The 14,789-nt window shown below is 43.6% G+C and overlaps 1 protein-coding gene across 1 annotated transcript; it reads right to left on the bottom strand.

Moving 5' to 3' along the window:
• RRH (retinal pigment epithelium-derived rhodopsin homolog) lies at positions 1–13,482 on the bottom strand. Its single transcript, XM_069978508.1, has 7 exons — positions 13,296–13,482; positions 4,848–5,038; positions 3,915–4,014; positions 3,015–3,168; positions 1,970–2,138; positions 1,337–1,515; positions 1–182 (listed from the first exon to the last, which is right to left on the bottom strand). Exons 1-7 carry the CDS (start codon positions 13,432–13,434, stop codon positions 77–79), a joined length of 1,038 nt encoding a protein of 345 aa, XP_069834609.1. The 5' UTR covers positions 13,435–13,482; the 3' UTR covers positions 1–76.
• Between the last annotated feature and the right edge of the window lie 1,307 nt (positions 13,483–14,789).

Here is a 14,789-nt window from a genome sequence, read left to right as displayed (position 1 = left end):
TTGTGCAATCTTTTAAAAACAAAATCTCTAAAAATAAAAATTATCATTGTCCACATACAATAAGGATTAGGCGGATTTATGTTGTCAGCGTATTTTGGGAGACACTCATCGGAAAGTTGCTGTCTAGAGTCACCTCTTGGCGTGACTTACACTGCACCATAGAAAGGATTGCTCTCCTAAACCTGAAAAAAAGGGTAGAAATATTATATATATATATATATATATATATATATATATATATATATATATATATAGTGTAAGACCGATGTCTTCCATATTCTCTTGATCAACATATGGACAAATTTTAGTTAAGCAGCTTAACCTATGTTTACTTGCAAGGTCTGAGGTCATGGGGTCATTTCACAAAGTAAAGGATGTTCACAAACGCATTTGTATCTGCATTTGATATTATATTATTACAGTGAGTAAGTTCAGTGTGTCTTTTAAACAAATTCTCCAGGGACTTATATAAAGCAAGTCTAAAAAGTGTAATTTTTTGTCTTCCCACTGTATAAAAAAGTGCAGTTTTCAATACTGTCCTTTTTAAAGGGAATGTATCACTAGCTACATCGCTTTGTGTTTTTTTACATCAAAAGACCGGTAACAGCGCAGAGATGCCGATGACATGAATCTTTTTTCTTGAATAACCAACCCCCCCCCCACACACACCGCTTCCCCCACACGGCGCTGGTCTATTCACGAGCACCGGCGCAGAGCACTACCGGCCACCAGTGTGACGATCTCCCCTCTGTGACACGGCTCCATTGATTCTGATGAAGCTGTGTCACAGAAAGGAGGGGCATTGTCACACTGGGTGCTGGCGGGCCCGCACAGTCAGAAAATCTGCCTTTAGGAGACTGGACCTGGATTTCTGGTAAGTATAGCTGTTATATAGGTGCCTGCAGGAGACTGGACCTGGATTTCTGGTAAGTATAGCTGTAATATAGGTGCCTGCAGGAGACTGGACCTGGATTTCTGGTAAGTATAGCTGTAATATAGGTGCCTGCAGGAGACTGGACCTGGATTTCTGGTAAGTACAGCTTTGTTTTACAGCATGATAACAAAAAAAATGTAATGAATGTAAATAGCAAACTTGCTTCATATCACATCTACTGTTTAGATTTTGAAAGTTATAACAACAGGTACACTTTAACAATAATAGTCTGTGCATGAAGAGCAGTAGTATACATCTGCAGCATTCCACTGGAGATATACATAGGGATTATTTCCCTATATATACTGTACATTGAATGAATGATTTGACCTTGAACAGACCCAAAAGAAATATATATTAGCATGTAAGAATAAAAAATGAGAAAAAGAAGGCAAAACTTACTTCTTATTTGCAATGACGTAGATGCAAGGATTGTAGAACGTTGAAGACTTGGCAAAGAGAGGCGCTATGATAGCCATAGCTGGCGAAATTTGTTTAGGATCCCCAAAAGATGACCATAGGCAGACAATGGAATATGGAGACCAGGCTAGCAGAAACATCAGGATCATCACTACAGACATCTGGAGGAAAAAGGTGCCAACAATTAAAACTATATTCTCTTCCCATACTTATCAGCTGCTGTATGTCCTGCAGGAAATTATGTTTTCTTTTAAGTCTGAGACAGTGCTCTCTGCTGCCACCTCTTTAAATGTCAGGAATTGTCCAAGTTCCTGTCTTGGACAGAAGTGGCAGTAGAGAGCACTATGTCAGACTGGGAAGAATACACCCCTTCCTGTAGGACATACAGCAGCTGATACGTATGGGAAGACTTTAGATTTTTTAATAGAAGTAAATTACAAATCTATATAACTTTCTGAAACCAGTTGATTTGAAAGAAAAAGATTTTCACCAGAGTACCCGTTTATTATTTCTATCAGTCTGATAAAGTGTAGGCGCCTAATAATCTATAGTACTAGAATTCTACAGTAATCTAGAAATCCTTCTGTAATATCCCATATGTCACATTCCCCTTACCTTTGTAACATCAGCCTGATCAGACCAGTCCACATTACCACCTCCAAGGCTGTTTCTGCTGTCATATCCCTTCATTGTGCGGGACACATTGTAGTAACAGTAAAACATCACTATCAGTGGCACAATAAAATTTACCGCAACTACAGTCATCGTGTAGGATACAAATGACCTGCAAGAGAACGAACAATATTAAAATATATAAGTCTGCAGTGTATTATACATTAAATGAGTATAAAGTTTTTGAACATATGTAATATGTGCAACAAGTGGGGGCCAGAGCATGAGCGCCAAAAAACAGAATAATATAAATTTTATATATATATATATATATATATATATATATATATATATATATATATATATTATATAGCAAGGAATTCCTCACAGCGTGTCTTGAAGCTCAAACAAAGTGATTTATTCCATTTTCAAAAACAGTATAACAGTGCAACACAGCAAAATGAGTCTGGTGCGGCGTTTCTGCTGTCTCCAACGCCTTTCTCGAGCATGTATATATATCAACTGGTGCCAGAAAGTGCCAGAAATTTTAAATTTACTCTCCAGTCTTCCAGTACTTATCAGCTGCTGTATGTCCTGCAGAAAGTGGTGTATTCTCTCCAGTCTGACACAGTGCTCTCTGCTGCCACCTCTGTCCATGTCAGGAACTGTCCAGAGCAGTAGAAAATCCTCTCTTGCTCTGGACAGTTTCTGACACAGACAGAGGTGGCAGCAGAGAGCACTGTGTCGGACTGGAGAGAATACACCCCTTCCTGCAGGACATACAGCAGCTGATAAGTATGGAAAGATGTGAGATTTTGTAATAGAAGTAAATTACAAATATCTGGCACTTTCTGGCACCAGTTTGTTTAAAAGATTTTTTTTTTTTCTTTGCTGAACTAACCCTTTAACAACGTATTTTATAAAATAAATGTAGCAAACGCTGTGTGAAATAAGCAATCTATATCTTTCTGCTAAATCCCTACAGAAATATTAATATGTCTGCTTCAATGGATTTGGCGTGAGAGCAAAGTAGTTCGGTATTTCTTACGCATCATTCTTCCTCCAGTTAATAGTACATGTTGCTCCGGTTGGGTCTGGGGCGTAACTTGACCAGCCGACAATAGGCATTACGGACCAGAAGACGGCATTGATCCAGGCAGACAGAATCATGGCTGTATAGTGACAGCTTGTTATTCTTCTTCCTGCAGAGAGATAATCTATATTATAACAGCGGTGGACAACTCTATGGGGGAGATTTATCAAACATGGTGGGTGTAAAGTAAAACTGGCTCAGTTGCCCCTAGCAACCAATCAGATTCCACCTTTCATTTTCCAAAGAGTCTGTGAGGAATGAAAGGTGGAATCTGATTGGTTGCTAGGGGCAACTGAGCCCGTTTCACTTTACACCATGTACTGTCAGTACATACAACATATAAAGTAGCATGCCCATAGCTTTTAATGGGGTGCCAGAAAGTGCCAGAGAAAGTAATTTACTTTTATTACAAAATCCTAAGTCTTCCAGTACTTATCAGTTGCTTTATGTCCTGCAGGAAGTACAGTAATATTTTTTCCAGTCTGGAGAGCAGAAGAGGTTTTCTATGAGGATTTGCTGCTTCTCTGGACAGTTCCTGACACGGACAGAGGTGGCAGCAGAGAGCACTGTGTCAGACTGGAAAGAATACACCCCTTCCTGCAGGACATACAGCAGCTTATAAGAACTGGAATGCTTGAGATTTTTTAATAGAAATTATTTAGAAATCTCTGGCACTTGCTGGGACCAACCTGTATTTTTGGCTCATACATTTCTACAGCAATCATGATTTGCAATTCAAAACATATTTCCCCATGTGACTGCAATGGATGCCAAATAACAGCACTTTTTTTTTCAGAAGAGGTGAGAGTAGAAACAAAATGTTGTCTACAGTATATGTTATCTTAATAAAATTACCGATGTCAGGTCGGCAGATAGTCAGGTAGCGATCAATGGCAACCACCGTCAGAAGTCCAATACTTGCCATGCCAAAGAAAATGTTCAAGCCAGCATAGATCTAAAAGTGAGTATTGATAAGGATTTAGCGCTCCCGTTATCAAATAGACATTAAGTTTGTCGGGTTTCCAAAAAAATAAGAAAATACAGATATAATCATTTCAAGGGAGAAAATCAGGAATTCTTAATTTGCACTTTTATGAATGGGTGGGATATACAAACATAGGAGGATTATTCCAAAGCATATGGTGTTCTTACAGCTAGATCTGTATAGCAGTGCCCTCTAGTGGTCAGTTATAAAACTACAACAGATGAGTACCGATAACATTTCCATAGTCATCTGCAGTTAGAAGCCATGGTAGATAGGTAACTCATTGAATAGAATAAAATGGCGAGCCATATCCACGAAACATAGGGGGAGATTTATCAAACATGGTGTAAAGTGAACCTGGCTTAGTTGCCCCTAACAACCAATCAGATTCCACCTTTCATTCCTCACAGACTCTTTGGAAAATGAAAGGTGGAATCAGATTGGTTGCTAGGGGCAACTGAGCCAGTTTTACTTTACACTATGTATGACCAATCTCCCCCATAGTCTCCAAATGTGCAATATAAGCCTACAAAGACCAGTAAATAATATAAATTGGAACCCCACACATATTAATGTGAGTGAAAAATCTCACTCCCTAAAGCAGGGATGGGAAACCTTGGGCCCTCCAGCTGTTGCAAAACTACAATTCTCATCATGCCTGGACAGCCAAAGCGAAGCTTTGGCTGTCCAGGCATGATGGGAGTTGTAGTTTTGCAGCAGCTGGAGGGCCCAAGGTTTCCTATCTGTGCCCTAAATAGTAGAAATACCTTCTAGGATCAACAGTATTAGAATAGTATTTATACCTGACATCCGACATTTCCGAATTTCCAACTTCCATGCAAATCCGAGGCTGCAGACATAGGATAACCAATCCCGCTGACTCCTATATCTGTGAATGCCAGGTTGATGATGATGGCATTAGTTGCCGTACGAAGCTCCTTGTATTTAACAAAGATTCCCAATACGATAATGTTGCTTAAAATGCTCACTACACCTGGGAGAGAAGATACAACCTGAGAGGTTACAAAATATAAAAAAAAGCTACTGAATATCCTTTTGAGAATACTGGAATACTATGGGTTTCTTTTTATCTTAAAGTGTCACTGTCGTTTTTTTTTTTGTTTTTTTTCTCTCCAGAAATCAATAGTCCGGGCGATTTTAAGAAACTTTGTAATTTGGTTTATTAGGCAAATATTCCATTATCTGTATTCAAAAAGACTTTCCCCAGGTCCCCCCCCTCCTCCCTCCTCTCTCTCATTCACTGCTCATTATCAGTAAAATCTCCACTCTTTTACATCAGTCGAGCCCTGTGTAACCTATGGAGAGGGGTGGGGGGGACATTAGTCGGCAGCAGAGAGCAGAGAACAAAGGATTACACAGTGGGACCTGTGTGAAAGCCGGTCAGAGAGGTCAGTGCTGACTTCAGAGGAGATTACCAATGATGTAGCTGTAAATTAACTCTTTGTTGTCCTGTTTTGGTGCCTCATCTCCCTCCACCCCTCCTCTCCCCATAGAAAACCATGAAGACAGGGGGAGAGCTTCAAACTGCTTTTTCATGATAAACATGATTTAACATTTTGCACTTACAAGAAAGCAAAACACCTGCTGGTAAAACCAGAGAGAAATGGCCGTAATACACAATACAGAAGCAACTCCATCTAAGCACACAGGACAGTAGTAAGTGTCACCGAAAAACAGGGTGAGATGTGACTACCTGAGGAAGATCAGTGGTAGCAAACAAATATCCAACCATCAACAAGAACGACAAACATAACATAGACACCAACAGCATGCACCCGACACATTCATACTTCCATACATACCGGGCAACCACTCCCCCTGCCACACCTCCCAAAACCTCCAACATACGGATGGTCTCTACACAGGGGTTGCATCCGACAGCAACCAATGGATCCAGATCTTTTTAAATTTTTGGGGGCATTTCCTGCTTTCATATAGTGATTGGAATTAAGGAACATATTTGTTTACAAACTGTATCCAATAAGCAAGTGATGGTGTGTCTGGGCTTTTCCATGCCATAACAACAATTTTCCGGGCACAGAACAAAAGTACCTTATGGACATATGGTAGTAACGGTTCTGAATTACGTCATTTATAATTCCCAGGAGACAAATTTCAGCAGTAAAGATTAGTGGAAATTGGAAGTGTTGTGCTAGGGATTCCAGGACCTCTCTCCAAAATGGGGACACCCTAGGGCATTCCCACACAGAATGCATAAAGGAGCCAACTGCGGCCTGACACCTAAAGCAGGTATTGGACGTTAATACCCCCATTTTGCAGAGACGCTCCGGAGTGTAGTATAACCTTAAAAGAAAACACATTTGTATAAGCAAATCACGTGAACTAACCACTGTGGGGTAGAAAGTACCATCCACCTCTTTCTAGTGGTCTGACGATAGAGATGGGATGTCAACCCTCCCTACCCCGTATGCTCGATCAAAAGGGGAGTCAATTACAAACTGAAGTAGTTGATATGATTGCGGCAGTGGTTTAGGCAGTTCTGCAGCCCCCAGAAGCAACTCAGACTTTGAAAACTCCAGAGAGACAATAAGCCCTCCAAATTGAGCATGAACTGCATGTCTCAACTGCAGGTAATGGAGATAGGCAGGGATGTTAGGATATGCTTATTTCTCAGAACAGACACAGTTGTAGTAAATGAAATTGGCCTCTTATTCAACAGGTGTCTTTTTCAGGGCTCAAAATAGTTTCTTTTTAAAGGAGAAGTCTGGCCTTTTTTTTTAAAGGAGAAGTTCAGCCCTTTTTAAAGTCTGGCAGGCCTCAGGGGCAAATTTGATTATAAGTATTAACTTACCTCTCCCTGTGCCCGGTAAGCGTCAGGACTGGCCTCCAGCCTCCCGCCAGAAGGCCTTTTTTCCTTTCCAAGTTGGGATGACGTCACAACGGGAAAAGGTCTGTCCCTGCTGACGGACTGAGCGCTCAGCCAATCAGTGACTGGCGCGGTGTCCCATCACAGTCACTAGATGAATGAGGAGTCCACCAGCCGGGTTGTGACGTGTGCAGTATTGGAAATCCCAGTGCCAGGTGGGGGTCCTGAGGCTGGTCCTGCCGTTCCCTGCGGGCACGGGGAGAGGTAAGATCCTACTCACACGCCCTATGTAACTGACTTCAGACTACGGAATCCGCTCGGATAACGGAAATTACTTACGGTAATGATGTTTCCCGGAGTACATGACAGCACCAACCAGAGAGAGGGACCCCGCCTCCCCAGGGACAGGAACCTGAAGAGATAAAAGAGCAGGCCCTCCTCTTCCTCCTCAGTGAATTTCCGAGACCAAAGAGAGCCTGAATTATTAGTTACAACAACCTCTTATAACCGTACCCCTATCACCAATTCCGACATTAACACCCTGTGAACACCCTAGTGCCAACAGAAGCCGAACAGAAAAGAAAAGAAAAGAAAAGGGTGGGTTATACCATGGTGCGGTCATGTACTCCGGGAAACATCATTACCGTAAGTAATTTCCGTTTTCCCCCTCGACATGACAGCACCAACCAGAGAGAATACCAGAGATGGAATTTTAGGGAGGGACCACCGCTTGTAACACCTTTCTCCCAAAAGCAAGCTCCGAGGCAGAAGAAAGATCTAACCGATAGTGACGAAAAAAAGTGTGTGGTGACGACCATACTGCCGCCTTGCAAATTTGATCTAGCGAGGCGTCTCCCCTTTCGGCCCAGGAGGTGGCCACTGCCCGAGTAGAGTGGGCCTTTACAGAGAGAGGAGGAGACAGACCAGAAGACGAGTAACACAAACATACAGCCTGCCTAATCCACCTAGCTAGGGTCCCCCTAGACACCTTATCACCCCTATTAGGACCCGCAAACTGTATAAACAGGGAATTTGTCTTTCTAAACTGCTTTGTTATTTCTAAGTACTTAATCACTGTCCTCCTTACATCCAGCAAGTGAAATTCTTTTTCCCTATCATTCCTGGGATTATCACAGAAGGATGGGAGGACTATTTCTTGTGTTTGGTGGAAATTAGAGACTACCTTCGGTAAAAAAGAGGGGTCTGGTTTAAAGATAATTCTATCTGAAAGTATTCTTGTGTAAGGTTCTGAACTAGACAAGTGGACTATCTCACAAACCCTTCTGCCTGAAGTAATTGCCACAAGCAAGGCTGTTTTCCACGTTAAAATCTTAAGGGAAGCTTCCGTCAATGGCTCGAAGGGCCCTTTAATTAAGGCATTTAGGACCACATTTAGGTCCCATGGAGGAGTTTTATTCACTACCCTGGGACATATTTTTACTAAAGCTCTAAAAAAACGCATAATCCAAGGATGTCTGGCTAGCTGTTGATCATACAATGCCCCTAGCGCAGACACCTGTACTTTCAGGGTTGCTGGTTTTAACCCCTTCTCCAACCCTTTCTGTAAGAAATCAAGAATCTTTGCTATATTTGGACTACTAAAATCTAACTGTCTTGTTCCCACAAAATTAAAGAAAGTTTTCCAGATTCTGAAATAAATTTTGCAGGTAATCGGCTTTCTGCTCAGCTGCAAGGTAGAAATTACCGAATCTGATAACCCCTTGCTCTTAAGAATCATCCTCTCAAGAGCCAAGCCGTCAAGTGTAGATGTTGTGCTTGTGGATGCAGAATCGGGCCCTGAGATAGTAGGTCTGGTAGTTCTGGCAGCACCCACGGATCCGCAATTGACAAATCTCTGAGGGCTGAGAACCAGGCCCTGCGAGGCCAAAACGGGGCGATCAGAATGACTCTCGCTTGATCCTGTCTGATTTTCCTTAACACCCTTGGGAGAATGGCTATTGGCGGGAAGGCATACGCTAGATCCCACCCCCATGTCTGTGACAGGGCGTCCACCGCCATCGGCTTGTCCATGGGGGACAGTGAGTAGAACCGATCTATCTGCCGATTCTCCCTGGTTGCGAATAAATCCACCTCCGGACTTCCCCACAGACGCACAATCTTTTGGAAGATTTGTCGGCTCAACTTCCATTCTCCCTGTTTTAAACGATTTCTGCTTAAGTAGTCCGCCCTTATGTTTTGCGATCCCTTTAGATGGACAGCCGAGAGGCTTAGGAGATTTAATTCTGCAAAGGCAAAAATTTTATAAGACAGATTCAATAAACTCTTACTTCTTGTGGTACCCTGCCTGTTTATTATGGCAACCGCTGTGGAGTTGTCTGTAAGCACATTAATATTTGAGTTCTTAATATACTCCTCTGACCTCTTAAGAGCCTCACTGATTGCTGCCAACTCTCTAAAATTTGATGATCTTTCCTCAAAGGAACTATCCCATGATCCCTGAAAATCCAAACTACCTAAGTGGGCTCCCCAACCTGAGGGGCTGGCATCTGTAGTGATGACTAAAGGACATTTCCTGACCCAGGATAACCCCACTGAAAGATGCTCTGTCTTCAACCACCAGGATAAACTTTTCACAACCTCCTTTGTCAACACTATGGATCTATCCAGCCCTCCCGGGGATCCGTCCCAAAGATCTAGGAGGTATGTCTGAAGGGGCCTGGAGTGTGTCTGTGCCCATGGGACTGCTGGAATAGCTGCCGTAAATAACCCCAGCAAGGACATACCCCTTCTGATTGTGAGCCTGGGATTTCTTACTGCCAGCGACACTGTGGATTGTATTTTCTGGATCTTTTCTTCTGGCAGAAAAGACCTTTGAACAGAAGAATCTAAAACGATCCCCAGAAACTTTTTCCTTTGCGCTGGAGACAAAAAAGATTTTTCATAATTTACAATCCATCCCAGCCTACCTAGGATGGCTAAAGTTCTATCTACTAGTGACTGTAATAACTCTGCTGATTCAGCCACCAACAAAAAATCGTCTAAATAAGGGATGAACAGACCTGGCCCTTCCCTGACATGCGCTGCCATCTCTGCCACGATTTTGGTGAACACCCTGGGCGCTATCGCTATGCCGAAGGGAAGAGTCTGGAACTGAAGGTGAAACAAAGAACCATTTATACATATAGCAATACGTAGGTACTTCTGAAATTGTGAGTGTATAGGGACATGCAAGTAGGCATCCTTTAAGTCAATAGATGCCATAAAACAATCTTTGCTAAGTAAATTAACCGTAGACTTGACCGTCTCCATCTTAAATTTTTGGTATCTTAGATACTTATTTAATGGTTTTAAATTAATGATAACTCTATAGGAGCCATCCGGTTTCTGGATCAAAAAAAGGCTAGAGTAGAAGCCATGACACCTTTCAGCCTCTGGCACTGGTACCAGGACATTTTTATTTATCAAAGAAATAACTTCCCCCTCTAAGGTCTTCTGACCTATTTCTCCCATGTGACTTCTTGTCACCAAAAACCGGGTAGGGGGTAATGATACAAAATCAAAACTAACCCCTTCTCTAATATAACTGAGAACCCAACTGCTACCGCAGATCTTTTCCCATTCACTAAAAAAAAACTTCAATCTGCCTCCTACTTGCTCTGAATTATTGGCCGGCTGGCTTCTTCCCCATGTCTGATTTCTGGTTGAAGAGGTATCCCTTAGCTCTGGATGCCCCTCTTCCTCTTGATCTATCTGCAGCTCGACCCCGGAAGTTTCCCCTTCCTTGTACCCGAAAGGACTGGAACCTTCCTGGTTGATCAGTAGAGGGAAAACCTTTCTTCTTGTCCCCTGCTTTTTCTAATAAATCTTCTAGAACCGAACCAAATAATGTATTTCCCTCACAGGGAATGTTACATAATTTTGTCTTGGCCACCGCATCTCCGGCCCAATTCTTTAACCATATGGCCCTCCTGGCTGAATTGGATAGGGCTGCGGATCTTGCGGAAAACCGCAAGGCATCCGCAGACGCATCCGCTAAAAAGGATGCTGATTTTTTTAGCCTGGGCAAGGATGCTAACAGATTTTCTCTAGACTCGCCAGACTGCAGCCCTTCCTCCATCTGTGCCAACCATAATAACATAGCCCTAGCTACACAAGTGCTTGCTACACTCGGCTTAAAGGACTCTGTTGTGGCTTCCCAAGCTCTCTTTAAGAACCCCTCCGCTTTTTTGTCCATTGGGTCCTTCAAGGTGCCCAGATCTTCAAACGGGAGAGTTCCCTTCTTTGAGACTTTGGCAATGGCCACATCTATTTTTGGGGGATGGACCCACCCTGGATTTTCTGAGTCGTTAAAAGGGTATTTCCTTTTTACCGCTCTGGGCACAAACCCCTTTCTATCAGGCTTGGACCATTCCCTCTTAATAAGGGCTGATATGCTTCTGTGGACTGGAAAGACTACTTTCTTTTTCTCCTCTAGCCCCCCAAACATGATATCTTGGATTGACTTAGGCGCTACTTGTTCCTCCAGCTGCATAGTAGCTCGGACCTCTTTAACTAAAAAGTCCACATCCTCTAAGGGGCACAATGGCTTCCCTCCAGCATCTTCCTCTGGCACATTAGCTTCCTCTATTTCAGAGGCATTATTTTCTGCCCCATCCGTCTCCTGATCGGAATAACCCGCACCTGCATGCGAGGGGCCCGCAGCCTCCACAACCAGAGGGGCTGCCACAGGTGGGACTACTTTTAGAGAGTTCTGGATTTCCGTTTTAATCAACTCCCTAAAAATAGGAAAAACACAAAAAACGCCTTAGCTATGTGCTGACTTTTCACCAGCAATATACTGGGCAACAACAGAGGAATCACTCACTTCATGGATGCTAGCAAGGTAGACATATTAGGGACTTCTGCTGACACCATCTTGCTCACACAGGAGTCACATGTAGGACGATCCAAATCAGCCGGTAACCTGACTTTACAGATCCTACATTCTTTCTTAGTAGATTTTGAGGACCTCTTAACCTCCTCTTCCTAAGAAAACACCATATTGTCAGCTCCCTGAGAGATTTTTTGTCTTACCTCCGAGTGACCCTCAGCCCCCTGGTACCCTGGGTTTTTCTGCCGTCCGTTCCGATTCCTTTCTTTCACTCATCGCTGCGTCTCGTGACCGGCCTTCTCACCCCCAACTGCCTGCGCCACACTCTCGCCTTTATGACACCACGAGCGCTCCTCACTGAAGAGCCTCCGGCATCCGGCGCTCTTCCGGCGTGTGACGCGGCTTCCGGAACTTCCAGACGCGTCACCGCGCGTCACTTCCGGAAGTTCCGACACTAGGCCTCAATCCTCCGGATCCTCCGGCGCGCCACAGCGCTTCCCCGGAGCTCCGATACTGCGTCCGGCCTGACTGGGAACCGATCCCGATGTCTCCTCAGTCTCCGGGGTGAGTAGGACTTAGGCCGAACTACGGCCTCTAGAGCATCCCCCTCAGCTTACAGCCCCAGGGAATAGAGGGAGCTCCGGTCTCCTACTCCTTCAGGCTTCCCGCAGGGACAGGAAACCACTGAGGAGGAAGAGGAGGGCCTGCTCTTTTATCTCTTCAGGTTCCTGTCCCTGGGGAGGGGGGGTCCCTCTCTCTGGTTGGTGCTGTCATGTCGAGGGGGAAAAATTGCGCCGGATTCCGTCACTAGCGCGGACTTACGGCCACACGACTTTCCATAGACACCATTCTATGGCCGGGCGGATTCCACATTGACACGTTAATTCTTTCGGCAGAATGCTTAATCAGCCCACCCATAGAATGGTGTCTACGGAGCCGGCTGAAAGGTGCGCGGTCGTGAGCGTATACTAGCGACGGAATTCGACGAAATTTATCCGTGCGGATTCCGTAGTCTCAACCCACCCATAATCTGGAAGATTTTTCACAGGACAAAACTAAAACCCGGTCAGATTAGTACTTCAGTAATGGACACAAAAAGATAACACTGTTATACTCATCTAAAGGCAGTCTTAGGGTGTTATTACACAGAACACAGTGGCGACCACAGGACGAATGCAATAACGATCATAAGTAACGATCATCTTTTTGTGTAATTGGGTGAACGATTTCCGGTCGTTCGCCATAGAGGTCGTTTGAGTTTGTTTGTCGATAGTAATAGTACTCTTAGTTGCCAAACATAAGATGGGAACCAGCTCAGGAGAGAGGGTACACACTATCAGAGGAGTGTTTCTCCACTGTCTATACCTGGCTATTAAGAATCGACAGAAAAATTAACAAAGTGTTAATTCCAGGGAAATTCAAATGCATATGAAAAGTATATAACAAATCAAGAACAATTAACATGAACAAAAGATGTGCAAGTGTACACGCATGCAATGTATAAAGGGCCCCACAAGGATCCGACACAATGGATTCCATAGTATAGACATAAGGGGAATACTAATTGGGTACCTGCTGTAATAAGATAAGCTGCAACGATATTGTGCTCCTGCTGGGAGAAGACAGAATGGACTTCTGTGGGGGCATCGGAATCATTGATGGACACCGTTCCAGTCGGTGGTGATGACAAAACCTCTGGTGTCTTGTCCATTGTAAACCATCAACGTAGTGACTGCTACACAAGGTGCTGTCCCATTATCCCAGGAGTTGCTTGAGCATTAAACTTCTTGCATAAATGAAAGGATTCTAGCGGTGGTTCTCTCCCCCAGTAAAGCTTGTTAGCTAAACAAAGCCCAACAGAAGGGCTAAGATACTCACAATGAGGGGCTTAGTTTTCATTCAGAGCCTCTTTTCTAGACAGCTTAAAAATGTCACATGCCCTATGGAATGCAAGACGGATTGTTCATCTACATATCGGTATGCTTTCATTCCTGGGGAGTATTTGCCTAAAGGCCGTACTACACGGAGAGATTATCTGCCAAATCAGGCTGACATCTTCTCATGTAAGGGCCCTTGCACACTACGGAAATCCGTGCACGCTCCGGCTTGAACATTTGGCCGTCCCATAGGCTGAGGCAGATTCTGCCGTCTACCCAAAGAATTGACATGTCACTTACTTGGGCGGATGATGGAATCCGCCTGACCATAGAATGGAGCCTATGGGACCGACAAAACTTTAAGTGGGGGTCCTGGCTACGAGAGACAGAATGACGGAGTATGGGTATGCAACTTTTTTCTTTCTCGTGTATGTCCTTTGCTAGAATGCCTTGAGGGTATTTGCACCTCTTTATTTTTCTTTCCTATCGGTGGTGCCCACCCATTTTCTTTGTCTTGATAGATATGGCTGTATCAGTTTTTCTAGGATTCCCTAGGGCATCATCCAACTTCTTCAGCCACAGAGTCGAATTCCAAATGCTCAAGCTTGACTTATGTCTGGTACACATACAATGGGTGAGATTTATCAAACATGGTATAAAGTGAGACTGGCTCAGTTGCCCCTAGCAACCAATCAGATTCCACCTTTCATTTTCCAAAGAGTCTGTGAGGAATGAAAGGTGGAATCTGATTGTTTGCTAGGGGCAACTTGGCCAATTTCACTTAACACCATGTTTGATAAATCTCCCCCCATATGTGTTCAATTTGTGAATGTAGGATGCATTGCAGATATATATCAAGTGCCAATAGATTACAAGAAAATCTTAATCTAAAATGTGATAATACTTTCTGAAGGTATACTTTCTAGGTATGTGTATACGCACAAGTTACCATTCTGTTTATGTAATAATTTATGAGGAGCGCTCCTAAAGGTGTATTCTACTCAAACGCAACTTTTCATACTTGTTATTATCTATTCAGTCTTCTTCCCCCAGTTCTCAGCTGCTGCTTTCTGCTGAAAACACAAATGTGTGTGTAAGCCTGCCTTCCCCTTCCCTTAGAAGACAGCTGATGTAAACAAGCCCCCGACTGGCTGTATCTGCAACATTGTAGCTTCTTTGTAATGCCGGG

This window comes from Dendropsophus ebraccatus, chromosome 7 (assembly GCF_027789765.1).
Source record: "Dendropsophus ebraccatus isolate aDenEbr1 chromosome 7, aDenEbr1.pat, whole genome shotgun sequence".
NCBI lineage: Eukaryota > Metazoa > Chordata > Amphibia > Anura > Hylidae > Dendropsophus > Dendropsophus ebraccatus.
The sequence above is the reverse complement of the archived record's forward strand: the minus strand, read 5'-3'. Positions and strand labels throughout refer to the sequence as shown.

Bases quoted from the DNA above. Each gene is read 5' to 3' on its own strand.
- RRH (XM_069978508.1), bottom strand. From the start codon at position 13,434: ATGGACAAGACACCAGAGGTTTTGTCATCACCACCGACTGGAACGGTG. The intron at 4,015-4,847 runs GTATAAATACTA...ACTCACTTTTAG, and splicing joins TCGGAAATGTCGGATGTCAG to ATCTATGCTGGCTTGAACAT. The intron at 3,169-3,914 runs GTAATTTTATTA...ATCTCTCTGCAG, and splicing joins TATCTGCCGACCTGACATCG to GAAGAAGAATAACAAGCTGT.